Raw genomic sequence first — 19,476 nt, 5'->3', positions numbered from 1 at the left:
GATTTATTAAGGGTCCAATGATGCACTCACCACTTAGCCAAATTTGGCATTAAGTGTTCAACCATTCGGCCATTCGGCCTCGTAGGAATTAGGTCGTTTGGCCTGACAAGAATTCGGTCGTTCGGCCTCACAGGTATTAGGCCGTTCAGCCTCACAGGAATCCGACCATTCGGCTTCACAAGTATTCGACCCTTCGGCCTCAACTATTAGGTCATTCGGCCTCATAGGTATTCGGCCATTCGGCCACACAGGTACTCGGCCAATCGGCCTTACAGGGCCGTCCAAAAAACTCAAGGAACGTTCCAAACCAAACTCCTATGTTCAAAACCAAATGGCAAAGACAGTCCCCCATGGACTATAAATCAAAGATAGTCCCCCATGGACTATAAATCAAAGATAGTCCCTATGGACTATATATCAAAGACAGTCCCCCATGGACTATAAATCAAAGACAGTCCCCCATGGACTATAAATCAAAGACAGTCCCCCATGGACTATAAATCAAAGACAGTCTCCCATGGACTATAAATCGAAGACAGTCCCCCATGGACTATAAATCAAATACAGTCCCCCATGGACTATAAACCGAGTGGTAAATACAGTCCCTCATGGACTATAAACTGAATAGTAAAGACAGTCCCCAGATGAAGGCTCACTCACAGGTATTCAGCCTTTCGACTTCTCAATACAGGTGACAACATCCTACGCACAAACTATTCGGCCTCTTTCAAGCTCATAAGTCCTATAGTTAATCATAGCTAAAAGCCGAACTATTAACTCGAACTTGGGGGGCATGTATCGGATATAGTGTTTACCGAATGGTTACTAATTATTAACCGTTCGGTCAACACCAAATCTAAAATATCTAGTTAAAGATATTGGATATGCTGTTGTTAACCCTCGGCAAGTGTAACCGAATCGTATCAAGTAATAATAAATGGTAAGACCAAGTATCGTTTCCCAAAAGACTCACGACCTAAATAGTTATGTGATTTGTTGATTAAATTAGACTTGTGAACAAAGTTTTTGTAGATTTAAATGCAAATACTAAAAAGAAAATATGAATGCATGTATTGATCGATTGAACAAAAGAAGCAAAACGTGATTGAAATATATGGAATGATAATGTTGATGGGGGTTTTCAATTCATCCTATCCACTCTCATGTATTCAAGAATTCATCTTCTTCATTAATGTTAATGTCACTTTCTAATTTACCTTAAACCCAATGTCTTGGTGAAGAAAGCCTACTCCCAATCACTAGTTTACAATGTCTTATCTCCCTAGCAATTATTCATGCATTACATTCGCACAGAAGCTTAAAGGCAACCAATCCTCCTATCCCTATGTCTAGGCAATAGTACTATTGGGAGAATTTCTTCATGTGTAGATTTATCTATATGTGTCCATACAAATAACACCAATGATCATGCAATTGAATGAATTAAACAAAGCATGCATAGAGTATAGAAGAAAAACCCTAACAATTAATGAAAGAAAGCATATGGATTAAAGAACTAATTCAATACATGAGAGTTTCAAAGGATTACATTGATTCCCCAACAAGAATGAAGGTTTAGTTCACCATAATCACGGTGAAACTAGATGAAAATTAATGAAAGAATGAAAGATAGAACCCTAGAATTTGAAGAGTGGAGCTTAAGCATCCAAAATCCTCCTCAAAGGGGTGAAGAAAGTGTTATGTTGCTTCGTTCTGCCAAAAGATACTAACCCTAGGTTGACTAAAACCTTATATAGACTCCTAAAGATTACAAAAAGGTGGCCCAAGGCCCATTAAAATGGGGCTCAGTGGTAATTACCGCTCAGTAGTAAGTGCGGTTCTTCTATTTGACGCTCAGTTGCTGTTTTTCCCCTCAACGGTGACTGCGGGACTTCAAAGTGCCGCTCAGTGGTAATTTCCGCTGAGCGGTGCTTGCGGGTCTTCTTTTATGCATTTTTTCTTCCTTTTCTAACTCCAACTTATTGCTTCTTCACTTCTTCCATTCATTTCATCTTAAAACCTGCAAAAACAAGGAAAACCACGCATAAAACCCATCAAACTCTCTTATTTCCAAAACATGATTACAAGCTAGTTTCTAAGTCATAAAGGTTGTCTTTAAGGTCAAAATTAAGTCTAAAAATAACAGTTTTTCAACTGTTATCAGCTGTTTATGAGAAACCGACCGAATTTTAATGTAAGTCTATTTATATTTTATTAGGCCTGTATCATATTAGATCCATGAGACAACTGATAAATACAAGGTCAGGGCCATCGGGTAGGTGATAACGGTAATTTTTACCATTATCTTTGAACCAATTTTTGTATCAAATCAACCCTTTTGAAGCTTGAAACACGTTTAATCCTTCATTTTTATCTAAGTTTGTGAATAAGTTAGTGTTTGCTTTACATATAAGTTTTCATCATTAATTCCTCAAATTTGTAGGCAATTAGCGTATATTGGAGAAGTACTTAATTATCAAGAAAGGGAGCCAAGGAAAAGATACAAAAGCAGGATCTGAAGGAGCAGGGAAGGAAGTTCGCGCCTGGGCACCATAGAAGAAGGGGGCTGGGCGCAACTTTGTGCGCAAGCCTCGCGCTCGGGCGCGACCAAGAGGGCGCCGGGCGCAACTTAATGCGAGAAGCTCGCGCCCGGCGCCCCCTATGTGAGAGGGAGGCATGTGGCCTTTGATGCAAACACAATCAACTCCTTCTTCAACACTCAGTGGCCAGGGGGCAATATACAATGTCATTATTCAGAAGCACTCAGGACTGATTTTGAAGGGATAGATTACCAAGAGGTTGAGAGGACTTTATGCCTTCCAAGAGGCCACTTTCATAGGAACAGACAAGAACAACCATTGCACATCAAGCGTTCCTTTTTAACACCTCTCTCAAAATATTGGGTGGCATTCATACATGCAAGCATATCTCCATGCTCCCATGTGTCTGACCTCAATGTGAGTAGAGCAATTCTCCTTTATTTTATACTGCAGGGCCAACCAATCAATGTGGGTCAGATTATTGCACATGAGATCAATGATTGTGCCCATACTGCACTCACCAACACTCCACTAGGGCACCCATCTCTGATCACTCACCTATGTGAGCTTGCTGGGGTGGACACTTCTACTCCTCCATTTGAGAGACCAAGGAAAACAATCGATCGGTCCTATTATTTACAATACTGTTTAATTGATGAGGAGGGTCAACACATTCCTGCACCCCAGCCACCAAGACCGCATAGGAATAATCGTCCAGACCCACTTGCCCAGCCTGATCAAGCCGACCCACAAAACCCCTTCCAGATGTATGATATGAGGCTGGCTGTGATCAATGCTAAGCTTGAAGCAATCAACAGGATGGGCCTCGCTCACGCAGACATGATGCGTCATGTCTACGCCTCCTCTCACCCAGGTTTCATGACTCCAGAGGAGTATGCTGCCAGAGTAGCGTGGCCTGGAGACCAGACCCCTACTGATGGGGGAGCTGGAACATCCTCTGGAGCTCAAGCAATGGAAGAAGATCAATCTGAAGAAGAAGAAGATGAGGAGGAAGCCACTGAAGAGAACATAGAGAGTGATTCTGGAGGAGATGAGACAAAGAAGGGGGCAGCAATCATTTCTTTCATTTCTTTTCATGCTTTAATTTCCGTAGTTAATTTAATTTCAGCACTCGTATTTTTAGAACTTTTGGTTAAATTTTGAACTTGGCTGAATGAATAAGTTGATGAAAATGTTTGGAACTTGACTTGACTAGAAATCGTTTATGCTTGCTCTTACTCTGTGAGACTTTGAGAAATCAGGATTGAGTTGTGAAGTTGCATAGTGTGGTTACTCTCGATTGAATGAATTTCATGCTCTATTTTTCTTGTGATTAATGTGCATGGCATTGTGTTTGAAAACAAATATGGAAACCTGAGTAACCTAGTGAGATCTTGTGCTCCAGAATTATTATTGAATGATATCACTTTAGAAGCACAATTGAGTTTTGCCTGATTTTCTCTGAATGGAATCATTTGCTTGTATAGTACACATGATCAAGGCTGTCTTGTTCTCCCATCTTGTCTTAAGTTTTTGAACCCAAAGCCTATTGTAACCGTATGAAGCCCATCCATGAACCTTAAAAAGTAATTTGAAAAATTTGTGATCCCTCTACCTTGAGCTAAGATGAGCATTCAAATGTGGAACAGGAAAATGGTTCAAGTTTGGGGTATTTGAGGTGACAAGAGAAAAATGACAATAAGAGTCAAAAAGAGAAATGAAAAGAAAAAGGAAAAAGAACAAGAATAAAAAAAAACTACAAAAAGGAAAAAGAAGTAAAATTTTGGTACAATTGGTGGAAGTATAAGAGACGACTTTGTTATCTTGTGCTAAAGTGAATGCTCTCTTAGTTAAAGGTATTTGTTTTACCTAGAAAAACCAAAACTCCTTCTTAGCCCAACCAAAGTAAAGCCTTGAATGTTCTTGTAATGCAAATTTATAGGTAATTGTGTTCATTGTAGGAGAAATGAAAGGCAAAGTTCAATTGTGTGATATTGTGATGATTGAGTGAGAGACACACATTCCCATACACCTTTGAAAGTGAGAGAAACAGTCTTCTCAGAGGAAGGGTTCCATGTTAGTTAAGAAAATACTATTGCAATGTGTGTTGGTCCCTCATAGAACATAGCGGATTTCTTTTGTAATTTTGTGAGTACCATCAGTGAAAGCTTCACTTCTTGTGACAAAAATCAAGTCAACATGATGAGCAAGCATGATTGAATTTTACTCTTCTTGAGTGATGAAGCATTAGATTTGAGTTGTTTATTCAAGCCATTTCATTCATTTTTCTGCTTGAGGACAAGCAAGATTTCAAATTTGGGGTTGTGATAACGGTAATTTTTACCATTATCTTTGAACCAATTTTTGTACCAAATCAACCCTTTTGAAGCTTGAAACACGTTTAATCCTTCATTTTTATCTAAGTTTGTGAATAAGTTAGTGTTTGCTTTACATATAAGTTTTCATCATTAATTCCTCAAATTTGTAGGCAATTAGCGTATATTGGAGAAGTACTTAATTATCAAGAAAGGGAGCCAAGGAAAAGATACAAAAGCAGGATCTGAAGGAGCAGGGAAGGAAGTTCGCGCCTGGGCGCCATAGAAGAAGGGGGCTGGGCGCAACTTTCTGCGCAAGCCTCGCGCCCGAGCGCGACATAGGGGGCGTCGGGCGCGACCTAATGCGAGAGTTTCGCGGCCGGGCGCGAGTGAGTAGGGGCGCTGGGCGCGACCTCTGCTGACCTGGAACCCTAGATCTATTTAAAGCAGTCTGAAACTGAGGGTCGTATCTTCTTGGCGGCTGAAGCTTGGAACACCATTTTTTGGACCTCAGGGAGCTGGTTTTGGGCAGTGGGAACTCTCCATTCTTCCTCCTTGGATCCCCATTCTTCCATTTTTCTCCATTGTAAGCTCAAGTTCTCCATGACTATGGAGAACTAATTTCAATTTGTTGGAGAATGATGTAGTTACGAAACTTTCATGTAAATGCACTTGAGTTTAATGAATTTAAGCTTCTTACATTTGATTGTGAGTGTTTAATTTCCTTCTCTTAAAGCTTGTTGTGACTTGATCAACCATAGCATGATTCTTAGATTTGCTTGATATTGGGAAATATTGTGTGGATCTGGAACTGGAATTAACACCTATAGGGGATTGTATCTAGGGATAGAGCTTGACCCTTTAGTTGTCTTAAACCTCTAATTGTAATGCAGATGAACTTTCTAGGTTACCAAGGGATTGGGACTGCAAAAGTGAATCTAGGCTCTTTCTACCAAGGGGTTGGGTCTGAGTATAATAGGAAGGTTGACAAAAGCAATTAAGTGAAGAAGTAGTAATTTGCATTTGCATGATAGTGTAGTAATTATAATCATTCTCCAACATCTCAAATCCATATTGTTTCATCATCCATTAACCACTTTCAATCTTTTAGCCTCTAAGAAGTTCATTTTATCACATATACATGAATTGGAATTTTATTGTACTTGAGTTATACTAAAAAAGATTATTCTTAGTCTAAGTGAGTTAAACTATTATACGGTTGTAAAGTGTTACACGAGTCTCTTGGGAAACGATATCCGGTCTTACCGGTTTATTACTTAGAACAATTTGGTACACTTGCCAGAAAGTTAACAAGTTTTTGGCGCCGTTGCCGGGGATTCAGTGTTAATACTTTATTTGTGTAATTCTTAACCAACTTAGGCTTTATTCTTATTCTTATATTCTTTTTACTGTGAATAATTTTTGTTTTCTTTTATTTGTGGCTAACCTTGTGCTCTAGTAGTGTTGTTTTTAGTGAATGCAGAGAAAAATTCGTACTAGAAGCACACCATCATCTGAACCTCTTCTATTGGATCTTGAAGTTGAAAAGACAGCAAGAAGAAACAATAGCCGAAGAAGGAGAGAAAACAGGACATCAAGAGACATTTCTCCCACACCTGAAATCTCTGAGCGACCAAACTCTCCCACAGCTAATCAGGAAATGGGGGATATGGCTGACAACATGAATGATAACGGTGATAGACAAGCAAGGCGCACATTGGAAGACTACTCTACTTTCGCAGGGCCACTCCACTTTAATAGTATTGCTCGACCACGGGTAAATGCTGTGAACATGGAAATGAAGCCAGCCCTCATCCATCTGGTGTAGAGTAATCAGTTCAATGGCCTATCACACGAGAACCCTTATAATCATTTGGTAACTTTCTTGGAAATTTGCAACACTGTAAAAATCCATCAAGTGCCAGATGAGGCAATAAGGCTCAACTTATTCCCATTCTCCTTGGGAGGTAATGCTAAGATGTGGCTGAACTCTTTCCCTGAAAATAGTTTTACTACTTGGGAGGATGTTGTGGCAAAATTCCTCAACAAATTCTTTCCACAGTCCAAGGTTAACAAGGGGAAACAGGAGATTTCATCTTTTCAACAGGATGTCAATGAGACTTTGAGTCAAGCCTGGGACAGATTCAAAGGGCTACTGAGAAAGACACCCACTCATGGGTTTGATGAGCCTACCGTTCTCAATATGTTTTTGGGAGGATTGAGATCCCAAACCAAATTGATGTTGGATGCCTCAGCTGGAGGAAATATCCAATGGAAGACACCAGAAGAAGCCCATGAGCTAATAGAAAACATGGCTGCAAATGACAGTGAACTGCAGAATGAAAGGGCTCAACAAAAAGGGGTTTTTCAACTACAATCTCAGGACGCCTTATTAGCTCAAAACAAGATAATGACCCAACAACTTGAAGCGCTCATGAACAAACTCTCTCAATTGCCAAAAGAGCTCCAGAATGTATCACAAGCCCAACATCAAGGGTGTGAATTGTGTGGTGGAGAACATGCTAATGGTCATTGTGCTATGCAGGTCAATACCCAAAAAGATGTGAACTATATGGGTAATCAGAACCGTCAAAATCACTATAATCAAGGATGGAGACCGCACCCAAGCATGGGCCAAGGACAAGCTGGACCCTCAAACAGACCACCACAACAACAATACCAACCACACCCCTCTCTATCAGACAGGAACTCTAAATTGGAGGATGATGAATCAATATTTTCTCAATTTCACTTAGCTTGTTGTACCGAATTTAATCAGGGAATTGTGCTAAAACGTCCGGTATTATCCTATTTTTCCTAATTGTGCTAAATTTGATCGGAAATTCTTATTTTAACTAATTTGAATTATCTGAGCTAATTATTTTACAAGGAAAATTTGGAGATACAATTTGGGACATTTGAAGGTTAAATGAGAAATGGCAATTGAGCCCAATGCATCTCAGTCATTTCAATTTTCGCACAGTGCTGCGTGAAAGTTGTGTCAACTTGTGTGTCCTCGTTTGAGTTCAATTCTTATCCGTTTTCCATGCAATTTTTTTTCATAGTTTCGTATGGATGTCTATTTTCGCGTATAGTTTTTATTTTGTTCAAATTCGTTCTGTGCTGTTCCCAGTATTTTTTTTTACTCCCCTATGTCAGTCCAATGCTTACTGTTTGAGTGATTTCTAATCTGTTTGCATTTGCTTGCTGTTGGGTACTTGTGGTGGCTAGGAATTGATAATTGGACAGTGCTAAAACCTCCCAACACTCTTAAACAAGGCATACAACAGCTTGGCTTTATTGGATAGCAAAGAAAAAAAAAAGAAGAAAGCAGCCACATGCACATCCAGCACCATAGAGAAGCCACGGCTGGAATAAAAAAAGTGGAGAAGGTGGATTTGTTTTAGTGAAGTAAGGAAAGGAGGTGTATTGATTGACAAAGGGAAGGCCACGTAGAAAGCTACCCATTTTTCTTTGGATTAGACACCTAAAAGAAGGAGACACGGTTTACATGGTAGAAGAAATTCCAAATTCATTTTCTGCATGAGTTACGGGAATGATAGATCAACTTTGGAATATTTTATTATATGTTCAATTGGAAGGGGTTTGCAGGAGACGTAAATGCCAATTGCTTTTTGGGAAAAAGACAAGAAGTGGTAAGAGTTTGGAGTGGTAAGCACGTGGTGGCAGGAGAGAAGCGGCCCAGAGATTTCTAGCTGCCACGGGGGATTAATTGGAACATTGTTTAAGAATGGAGGGGGTGCAGGAAGGAAAAAAAAAAGAACCACGTCCAGATTTAGTAGTAAAAAGAGGTGGCATCCAGCAGCTTGAGAGGTCCAGGAGGTGCAGGTTTTCAGAGGAGCGGTAGCCACCACGGAAAGGACACACTGCCTTAAAGGAGGGACCAGCCGCTACCTAGAGAGATCTTCATTTTTTTTTTGGCAGTAGCACGTTGAGAGAATGGAAGGCTACGGCTGAAGAAAAGAATGGTGCTGGAATGAAGAGCATGGAGTTTTGTTTGGAGGGTGTCTCGGCCTGAATCAGGACAGCAGCCGCCACCTTCTCAGATTTTTGGTTTTCTGGCTTTGCTTTTGAATGTTTCTCGGAGAGTTTGGAGGGAGAGAAGGAAGCACACTGTCATGGCCTGAAAGAAAGAGCACACGCCCCCTTCCCCCACCTTTTGGATTCACTTTATTTTGCTGTTAGAGGTTGAAGCAAATTGACTCATTTTATTTTTATTCTACTGTCCAAGCATTTATTTTTTTTGTGTTGTTCGGTGATGAATGGTTTTTTAATTTTGCATTGAATGAAAAGTGCATTTAATTTAGTTGAAAGCCGTGCACAATGTTATGGTCTGGATGGAATCTTTCATTTCACTATTTCTTTTAGAAAGTAAAGCATTATTGGAGTGCTGCACGGTGATAGACATCAACTTAATTGCTTTAGATTGCTTTTGGAAAGTGAGTGGAGCATGTGTGTAGAAGATGGGAATTCACGTCTGGAAGGAAGAGGTTTTGACATTTTTTTTCTTTGCTTGCCAATGATGTCACGGCCAAGAGGATCCAAGTAGAAGCATTTTGTTTAATTTTCTTGAACTCAAGAATTGTCACGGCCAAGGAGTGGTTTCCCTCTTTAAGCACTAGCAATTTTTAATTTCTTTTAGTAGATGAATTTGTCACACTTCATAGTAGAGAAGTTTTTACTGTCTTTCATTTCTTTTGCTTTAAAATATTTTATATCATATGCAATGATTTTTTGTATTTTTGTTAGTTGTATTTTGCTGCTGTCATTTTAATTCTGTTTCCATATTTGAATTTTGCTGTTTTCTGTTTTTACTGTTTTCTGTATTTTCGTTTTTCTGTATTTTCTATTTTCTGTTCCAGATTTGTTTTTATTGTTTCGTGTTGCTGTAATTTCGTTTTCACTGTACCAATTTTGTTTTACGGTTATAAATTTCGTTTTACTGTTTTGAAATTTTAATTCGACGCTTTTTTTAATTTCATCCGCAAACAAACTTTCACAATCCCCCCCACTACGTGTTCGATCTGAGACTGAACTGCAAATTGGTCCTTGAGAGACGACCTAGGAGTCACTTCCTAGCACTATACTGCATTCTTTAATGCACAACATTTGTGAGAGGTGTGACCCTCTCATCAAAATGGCGCCGCTGCCGGGGACTAACGGTTCAGTCTTAGGTCATTTTGTTGTGTTTTGTCTTGTGTTGAGATGTGATGTGATGTGATGTTCTGTTTTCTGTGTGCGTGTTGCATGTATAAATGTGTTGTGTTTTATTTGTTTTGTAATTTTTAGTATTTTTCTTTTTCCATGTCTACCTATTCTGGTTATGTGAACAATGCTTATTCTATGAGTGCCTCTGATCATGATTCTCCTTCTACATGTTACTCTGATTGTAATTCTGCTGATTTTTATGCTGAGAACAATGTGGCTCATCCTCAAATTTCTGAGAGCTCTCTTTGGGAGCCGGTTCCACCTAATGAGGATGGTGATCATTTAGTTCTCACCACTGGACTGATGAATTTGTTGCCCAAGTTTTATGGTCTTGCAGATGAATGCCCACATGAACATTTGGATAGGTTTTATCGAATCTGCTCTCTAATGAAACTTCCAAATGTCCCGGACGATCTAGTTTTCTTAAGGGCATTCCCGCACTCATTAGAAAGAGCAGCAAAAGATTGGAAGGACTCTCTTCCTCCAGGATCCATTACCAGATGGGAAGATCTTGAGCATAAATTTCTGAGCAAATTCTCCCATGTGCAAGATGGATACGACAACGGTCTTTGATGGAATGACCCTACCTTGGGATGGTACAATGCTCCACAACATCAATATCAAGAACCACCATTCCAGAGTACTTTCATGCCTCCACTAGTCCAGCAATATCAGAGTCAACAATATGATGCTTCTGCCGAAATAGCTCCTCAGCCTTCTATTTCTGAGCCTACATTGCAGGAGTTGTTGGAGCAGTTGACCATGCAGAACCTGCAGTTTCAGCAAGAGACTAGAGCGTCCATTCAGAGCTTGAATGACCAGATAGGGCAGATGGCTACTCAATTAAATCACGAACAGTCTCAAGATTCAGAGTTACCATTTCAGACTGTTCAGATTCCAGATGATGATGATAGTGGCATCAACATAGAAGATGGGGAGAAGAGTCATGAGCTTACTGTTGCGCCACCTACTTTCCCATCGCCCTATGGCCCTACTCTTGCACCTGAGGAGACTGCTGAAGATTTTGAGGAGCAGGCAGAAATAAGCAGTAATCCTGAACCAGGTAGACCACCTTCATCTTCCCACACTTTAGCAATCTTCGAGGAAGAGGAGGTAAGCATACCTCAATTTGATTATGTAGATGATTACGTTGTTGAGAGGTATGCTGATGATTGTATTGTTGATGAGTCTGTTTTTAATTTCCCTTCTATGCATGATGAGAACCAATTTTTCCTGTCGCATCCGAATGTTTATTCTCCATGCATTGAACATGAATCTGAGTCTGTAGTTGATATTGCTTGTGATTTTGAATTTGATTCATGTTCTGAGGATGTATCTGAGGTTCAGTCTGATAAATTGGGATTGGGTGTTATACCTTTGCATGTTATTTCTTTGGAACCACATTGCACTAACCCTATTGCAGGAGGTACACATGAATTTGACCAACATGCACCCACAGTGGAAGACAAAGGTGCCAATATACACAAAAATTTGAAGATTTATAGGCATCGGCTGAACTCGCTCATCAACAATCTTTGCTTCTTAGATCCAGTTGTGGAAGATATCTCCCTGCTCGATCAGATTTGGAGGATGAAGCAGTTCGTCCTCAAAACCTCCTTGCGGGATACTATGGCGGAAAACATCTCCCTGCAAGTCCAAAATTGGCAACTGCCACCATGATCAGGGGAGTTTTCCTTTTCTCTTCCCCCCCTTTCCCTACTTTTATTGCACTTGTCCATGATCTGTTGATTGTTTTGATTTCTGATCTTATGCTTATGACACATTGAGGACACTGTGTAGTTTAACTGTTTTGAAATTTTAATTCGACGCTTTTTTTAATTTCATCCGCAAACAAACTTTCACAAAACCCCCCCACTACGTGTTCGATCTGAGACTGAACTGCAAATTGGTCCTTGAGAGACGACCTAGGAGTCACTTCCTAGCACTATACTGCATTCTTTAATGCACAACTTTTGTGAGAGGTGCGACCCTCTCATCAGAGGACACTCTTCAACAATTCATGCAAGTATCCATCTCCAACCATAAAAGCACAGAAGCATCCATAAGGAATTTGGAGATACAAGTTGGCCAACTGGCCAAGAAGCTAGAAGAAAAACCTGATAAGAGTTTTGGAGCCAATACTGAAACTAACCCAAAGGAGGAGTGCAAGGGAATCACTACAAGAAGTGGTAAGTTTCTAGTGAGTGGAGAGAAAAAGAACTCAGAAGAGAGTGATGAAAGAAAAGATGAAAATGAGACAAAGAGTGAGAATAGAAGAGAAGAAGAGAATGAGAGAAAAGAAAATGATAATAGTGTCAGTAGAGAGAAAGAAAAAGATGAAGAGGATGAGAGAAGAAAAAGAAAAGAAAAAGAAGTTGAGAAGCCTCTTCCCTATCCACAAATATACTCAAGAAAGGATAAAGAAAAGCAGTTTGGGCGGTTCATGGATATCTTCAAGCAATTGGAGATAAAAATACCATTCTCAGAAGCACTACAACAAATGTCGGCCTATGCAAAATTCATGAAGGAACTCCTCACTAAAAAAAGGAAATACATTGAGGAAGAGACCATTGAAGTACAAGGCAACTGCAGTGCCATTATCCAGAAGCTCCTCCCTCCTAAATTCAAGGATCCTGGTAGCTTCACCATTCCATGCACTATAGGTAAGCTAACTATTGGAAAAGCATTGATCGACTTGGGTGCAAGCATCAACTTGATGCCTTTCTCTTTATTTGAGAAAATTGGAGAGCTTGAACTCAAACCTACTCGGATGAGCCTACAATTGGCAGACAGATCCATCAAGTATCCACTTGGTGTAGTGGAGGATGTTCTTGTACGAGTAGATAGATTTGTGTTTCCAGTAGATTTCGTTATCATGGAAATGGAGGCGGATGTGGAGGTACCACTCCTTCTTGGAAGGCCATTCATGAAGACGGCAAGAGTACTCATTGATGTTGATGATGGTAAGCTCAAGGTGAGGGTGCAAGATGAAGAGGTGAATTTCAATGTTTTTGAAGCAATGTCTCATCCCACTGATGAGGGAGCTTGTTTTCAAGTTGATGTGCTTGACGAAGCATGCATAACTGTAGAAATGGAAATACATGTGTCGTCTCCACTAATAAAAACCCTCATAGATGCACGTGAATCTCTCAATGAAGAAGAAGAGAGAATGATTGAAGAACGTTTAACAGATTTGGATGTGCTGAAGGAGATCCCATCTCATGAGGTGCAGATTGAAGATATGAAGACTGATGTCATGGTGGAAGAGAAGAAACTTGAACTAAAAATCTTACCCTCTCATTTAAAGTATGTTTTTCTATATGAGGGCAACAACAGGCCTGTGATTATCAGCAGCTCCTTATCATCTGCTGAAGAGAAGAAGTTGATTGAAGTGTTAAAAAGAAACAAAGGAGTTGTAGGATGGTCTATCTCTGATTTAAAGGGGATAAGTCCAACCTATTGCATGCACCGCATTTTCATGGAAGATGATTTTAAACCAGCAACTCAACCTCAAAGAAGGCTAAATCCAGTCATGAAAGAGGAGGTGAGGAAAGAGGTTCTCAAGCTTCTTGAGGCAGGGATCATTTATCCTATCTCTGATAGCACATGGGTAAGTCCTGTGCAAGTGGTGCCCAAGAAGGGTGGCATGACAGTTATATGTAATGAGAAAAATAAGCTTATACCTACACGAACTGTCATTGGTTGGAGAATGTGCATTGACTACCGGAAGTTAAATAAGGCCACTAGAAAAGACCATTTTCCCCTCCCCTTTATGGATCAAATGCTGGAGAGATTAGCAGGGCAAGCTTTCTATTGCTTCTTGGACGGTTATTCTGGTTATAATCAAATAGCTGTTGATCCAAAAGATCAAGAAAAGACCGCATTCACGTGCCCCTTCGGTATATTCGCTTATAGAAAGATGCCTTTTGGGATTTGCAATGCCCCTGCTACTTTTCAAAGATGCATGCAAGCTATATTCTCCGATCTTGTGGAGAAATGTATAGAAGTCTTCATGGACGACTTCTCAGTGTTTGGAAGATCATTTGATCTATGTCTGGCAAATTTGGAAACACTTTTGAAGAGATGCATCCAAACCAACCTCATCCTTAATTGGGAAAAATGTCACTTCATGGTGACGGAAGGGATTGTTTTGGGACATAAAATTTCATCCAAAGGAATTGAAGTGGACATAGCTAAAGTGGAAGTCATTGAAAAGCTTCCATCGCCGACGAATGTAAAAGGGATTCGAAGCTTTCTTGGGCATGCTGGCTTTTACAGAAGATTCATTCAGGATTTTTCCAAGATTGCTAAGCCTCTAAGTAGCCTCCTTGTAAAGGATACACCGTTTGAAATGAATGATGAATGCTTGAAGGCATTTGAAGTTCTGAAAGCCAAGCTGATTTCCGCTCCGGTGATTATAGCCCCTGATTGGAATAAAGACTTTGAACTAATGTGTGATGCAAGCGACTATGCTATAGGTGCAGTTCTTGGGCAGAGAAGAGAAAAAGTGTTCCATACAATCTACTATGCAAGCAAAGTCTTGAATGGAGCACAACTAAATTATGCAACCACAGAAAAGGAGTTTCTTGCCATAGAAATTTAGGCCCTATCTCATTGGGTCTAAGGTGATTATATACACTGATCATGCTGCCATCAAGTACTTGCTCACCAAACCTGATTCCAAACCGCGCTTAATTAGATGGGTGCTCTTGCTACAAGAGTTTGATGTGCATATTCACGAAAAGAAAGGTAGTGAAAATGTCATTGCTGATCATCTATCCTGGCTCATCAATGATGAAGTTACAAGCAAAGAAGAAGAGATCCGGGAATCCTTTTCAGATGAGACTCTCTTGCACATTCAACAGAGACCATGGTTTGCTGACATGGCAAATTTCAAGGCAACGGGAGTTATCCCAAAAGCCTTATCTTGGAGTCAGAAAAAGAAGTTCTTTTCTAATGCAAAACAATTTATTTGGGATGACCCTTTCTTGTTCAAGATTGGGGCTGACAACCTATTGAGGCGCTGTGTAACCAGTGAAGAAGCAGCAGGAATCCTTTGGCACTGTCATAATTCACCATATGGGGGGCACTTCAATGGAGAAAGAACAGCTGCAAAAGTCCTTCAGTCAGGATTCTATTGGCCCACATCATTTAAAGATGCTCACAATCATGCCAAAAGCTGTGATAGATGTCAGAGAACCGGAAGCATATCAAGAAGGCATGAAATGCCATTACAAGCAATCTTGGAGGTTGAAGTTTTTGACTGCTGGGGCATAGACTTTTGTTGGCCCACTTCCACCAGCTTTCAATAATGAATATATCTTGGTGGTTGTTGACTATGTAAGTAAGTGGGTGGAAGCATCAGCATGTCAGAAAAATGATGCTAAAACAGTCATTAAATTCCTGAAAAGGAATATTTTCTCAAGGTTTGGGGTACCTAGAATTCTTATTAGCGATGGAGGATCTCATTTCTGCAACTCCCAGCTAGAAAAGATACTAACTCATTATGAAGTGAGGCACAAAGTTGCATCCCCATACCATCCTCAGACCAACGGCCAGGCCGAGGTTTCAAATAGGGAAATTAAGAGGATTCTTGAGAAAACAGTTTCGTCTTCAAGAAAAGACTGGGCAATAAAGTTGGATGATGCCTTATGGGCCTACAGAACAGCAATAAGACACCGGTGGGAATGACTCCATTCCAGTTAGTCTATGGAAAAGCACGTCATTTACCAGTGGAATTGGAACACAAGGCTTATTGGGCTCTCAAATTTCTAAATTTTGATCCTACCTTGTCTACAGAGAAAAGGAAGTTGCAACTACAAGAGTTGGAAGAACTGAGACTAAACGCCTATAAAAACTCCAAGAAGTACAAGGAAAAGGTCAAGATGTATCATGATAAGATGCTGCTGAATAGACAATTTCAACCTAGCCAACAAGTCTTACTCTTCAACTCTAGATTCAAAATTCTCCAAGGCAAGTTGAAGTCAAAGTTGTTTGGACCTTTCACCATAAAGGAGGTAAAGCCCCATGGAGCCATTGAATTGGTTGACCCCACATCCGATGATTCAAATAGAAGTTGGGTGGTAAATGGACAGCGGTTGAAACATTACCTGGGTGGTGAGATTCAGCGTCTCACCACAATCATTCATCTCTCGGATCCTTGAGCATCATTGTGTCAAGGTAATGACATTAAACAAGCACTTACTGAGAGGCAACCCAGCTTTCTAACCTTCCTTCAGTGTTATTTTGTTATTTGAGTGTGATTTTGATTGTTTGAATGTGTTTTAGAACTTGTTAAAATTTGGCTGTGTGGAAGCATGTTAGTGTGTTGTGTAGCTTGAGAGGTTAATAGTGTGATTTTGTTGTGTCCTGTTTTGTAATAGCTTGTTTTGGAGAATGCTGAAAACTTTTGAAATTGAGCACCTAAATTTTGATTCCTGAATTGAATTTCAAGTGTTAGAGATTTGAGCAAGTTTGTTTAGTAAAATAAAGGTGTTCTGGGTTGTTTTGAGAGCCAGAGAAGGTAAAAACCAGAAAATTGTACAGTGAGTTGAGCAATTCTGCAGTCCGCTGAAATCTGCAGAACTCACGCCCAGGCCCCCCCTGACCAGGCGCGCCCAGGCGCGAGATGGCACAACCTACGTGCTGGTCGCGCCCGGCGCCCTCCACACGAGGGGCGCCGGGCACGACATGTGCAGGCCCAATCTAAATGGCCTTTTAGTGCACAGTGGTCAGATTTTCCTCATTTTCTCAAACCCTAATGCCTCAACTCCAGCTCTCTCTCTGTTTTGCTCTCTCGTTTCCCCTCTACCACAATCCATCACTCCAATTTTCTGAATCCCTCACTACGCACACATCATCTCCCTCACCATCAACATCTCATTACCTCTTCAAACCCTTTTTCCCAACTCACCCCAGCCACTCAACCCAGCCAATAAACCCTTCCTCATACGCAATCATCCTCATCACTAAAGCAATCCTTTCTGGGCACTCTTGACTCACGGCCAAGCTTTCAACTCATCAAAGAACCCCAATTTCAAAATCAATTTCACTTCTCCAAAACAAGTAGGTTTCAATTTCTCTGTTTGTACTTTGAATTTCTGATTTGTGGTTTGAAATAGACTTACATGCGTGTCTTTGAACTGCTTATTGATTATTAGAGAGGCATTTGCTAACGAAAGCTAAGCCACAAATCTGCAGATTTTTCTGCATAAGTCGCGCTGGGCGCCCCCTGCAAGGCCGCGCTCGGGCGCGACTGTCTCGGCCAGAATTTGGCCTGGGTTGAGCTTTTCAACTGTTTTTCAATTTTAGCCTTTTGATCTTCTTGTGATTGCTTGTGATTGATTGTCCTAATTGTTTGTGTATGATTTTAAGCCTTGAATGCACATTCTTTTGCACAAACATTACATTTCACTTTGATTATGTGTTGCTCCTCCTTAAAATCACAATGCTTGCATGTTTGTGCAGAAATGGCATCTGCTTCAGGATCAAAGAGAATCAAAACAACGGCGGTCAATACAACAAAGGGCAGCAGAGAAAGAACAAGTCGCATCCTCAAACTTTTCTCTCCAAGAGACATACGAAAAACTTTGATGACTCTCAAAACAGACGGCTACTTATGGAAAGAGTTGTTGAACAACTACCTCGGGAGGAACCACAGTTTGCACAAGAGGTGTGGCGTTGGCACTGGAGCAATCTTATCTCTTTCCCTGCCCTAGCTAATATTGTGGTAGTCCGGGAATTCTATGCAAATGCCCGCAGTTATTCAGATGAACCAGAGCCATTCACAAGTTATGTGAGAGGGAGGCAGGTGGCCTTTGATGCAAACATAATCAACTCCTTCTTCAACACTCAGTGGCCAGGGGGCAATATACAATGTCATTATTCAGAAGCACTCAGGACTGATTTTGAAGGGATAGATTACCAAGAGGTTGAGAGGACTTTATGCCTTCCAAGAAGCCACTTTCATAGGAACAGACAAGAACAACCATTGCACATCAAGCGTTCCTTTTTAACACCTCTCTCAAAATATTGGGTGGCATTCATACATGCAAACATATCTCCATGCTCCCATGTGTCTGACCTCAATGTGAGTAGAGCAATTCTCCTTTATTTTATACTGCAGGGCCAACCAATCAATGTGGGTCAGATTATTGCACATGAGATCAATGATTGTGCCCATACTGCACTCACCAACACTCCACTAGGGCACCCATCTCTGATCACTCACCTATGTGAGCTTGCTGGGGTGGACACTTCTAGTCCTCCATTTGAGAGACCAAGGAAAACAATCGATCGGTCCTATTATTTACAATACTGCTTAATTGATGAGGAGGGTCAACACATTCCTGCACCCCAACCACCAAGACCGCATAGGAGTAATCGTCCAGACCCACCTGCCCAGCCTGATCAAGCCGACCCACAAAACCCCTTCCAGATGTATGATATGAGGCTGGCTGTGATCAATGCTAAGCTTGAAGCAATCAACAGGATGGGCCTCGCTTACGCAGACATGATGCGTCATGTCTACGCCTCCTCTCACCCAGGTTTCATGACTCCAGAGGAGTATGCTGCCAGAGTAGCGTGGCCTGGAGACCAGACCCCTACTGATGGGGGAGCTGGAACATCCTCTGGAGCTCAAGCAATGGAAGAAGATCAATCTGAAGAAGAAGAAGATGAGGAGGAAGTCACTGAAGAGGACATAGAGAGTGATTCTTGAGGAGATGAGACAAAGAAGGGGGCAACAATCATTTCTTTCATTTCTTTTCATGCTTTAATTTCCGTAGTTAATTTAATTTCAGCAGTCGTATTTTTAGAACTTTTGGTTAAATTTTGAACTTGGCTGAATGAATAAGTTGATGAAAATGTTTGGAACTTGACTTGACTAGAAATCGTTTATGTTTGCTCTTACTCTGTGAGACTTTGAGAAATCAGGATTGAGTTGTGAAGTTGCATAGTGTGGTTACTCTCGATTGAATGAATTTCATGCTCTATTTTTCTTGTGATTAATGTGCATGGCATTGTGTTTGAAAACAAATATGGAAACCTGAGTAACCTAGTGAGATCTTGTGCTCCAGAATTATTGTTGAATGATATCACTTTAGAAGCACAATTGAGTTTTGCCTGATTTTCTCTGAATGGAATCATTTGCTTGTATAGTACACATGATCAAGGCTGTCTTGTTCTCCCATCTTGTCTTAAGTTTTTGAACCCAAAGCCTATTGTAACCGTATGAAGCCCATCCATGAACCTTAAAAAGCAATTTGAAAAATTTGTGATCCCTCTACCTTGAGCTAAGATGAGCATTCAAATGTGGTACAGGAAAATGGTTCAAGTTTGGGGTATTTGAGGCGACAAGAGAAAAATGACAATAAGAGTCAAAAAGAAAAATG

The 19,476-nt window shown here is 40.6% G+C and overlaps 2 protein-coding genes and 1 pseudogene across 2 annotated transcripts; all 3 read left to right on the top strand.

Moving 5' to 3' along the window:
- Positions 1-608: 608 nt before the first annotated feature.
- On the top strand, positions 609-6,683 carry LOC148198548 (uncharacterized). The gene is made up of 3 exons (XM_088115844.1): positions 609-662; positions 2,643-3,650; positions 6,339-6,683. The coding sequence occupies exons 1-3, from the start codon at positions 609-611 to the stop codon at positions 6,681-6,683; spliced, it is 1,407 nt and encodes a 468-aa protein (XP_087971970.1).
- A 264-nt stretch (positions 6,684-6,947) lies between these two features.
- Positions 6,948-16,248, top strand: LOC148198547 (uncharacterized). Its single transcript, XM_088115127.1, has 3 exons — positions 6,948-7,573; positions 12,083-13,266; positions 15,791-16,248. Exons 1-3 carry the CDS (start codon positions 7,059-7,061, stop codon positions 16,246-16,248), a joined length of 2,157 nt encoding a protein of 718 aa, XP_087971253.1. The 5' UTR covers positions 6,948-7,058.
- Positions 16,249-17,553: 1,305 nt separating this feature from the next.
- On the top strand, positions 17,554-18,803 carry LOC148198546 (uncharacterized; annotated as a pseudogene).
- The last annotated feature ends 673 nt before the right edge of the window (positions 18,804-19,476 follow it).

The sequence above is a fragment of the Vigna umbellata genome, chromosome 5 (genome assembly GCF_029865625.1).
Source record: "Vigna umbellata cultivar VRB3 chromosome 5, Vumbellata_1.0, whole genome shotgun sequence".
Lineage (NCBI taxonomy): Eukaryota > Viridiplantae > Streptophyta > Magnoliopsida > Fabales > Fabaceae > Vigna > Vigna umbellata.
The sequence above is the reverse complement of the archived record's forward strand: the minus strand, read 5'-3'. Positions and strand labels throughout refer to the sequence as shown.

Coding starts and splice junctions, on each gene's coding strand:
- LOC148198548 (XM_088115844.1), top strand. CDS start 609: ATGGACTATAAACTGAATAGTAAAGACAGTCCCCAGATGAAGGCTCAC. Junction 663..2,642: donor AGATGAAGGCTCACTCACAG/GTATTCAGCCTT, acceptor TAATGCGAGAAG/CTCGCGCCCGGCGCCCCCTA. Junction 3,651..6,338: donor CTTTTCATGCTTTAATTTCC/GTAGTTAATTTA, acceptor TAGTGAATGCAG/AGAAAAATTCGTACTAGAAG.
- LOC148198547 (XM_088115127.1), top strand. CDS start 7,059: ATGTTTTTGGGAGGATTGAGATCCCAAACCAAATTGATGTTGGATGCC. Junction 7,574..12,082: donor TCAGACAGGAACTCTAAATT/GGAGGATGATGA, acceptor GACCCTCTCATC/AGAGGACACTCTTCAACAAT. Junction 13,267..15,790: donor AGAGAGAATGATTGAAGAAC/GTTTAACAGATT, acceptor CATTCCAGTTAG/TCTATGGAAAAGCACGTCAT.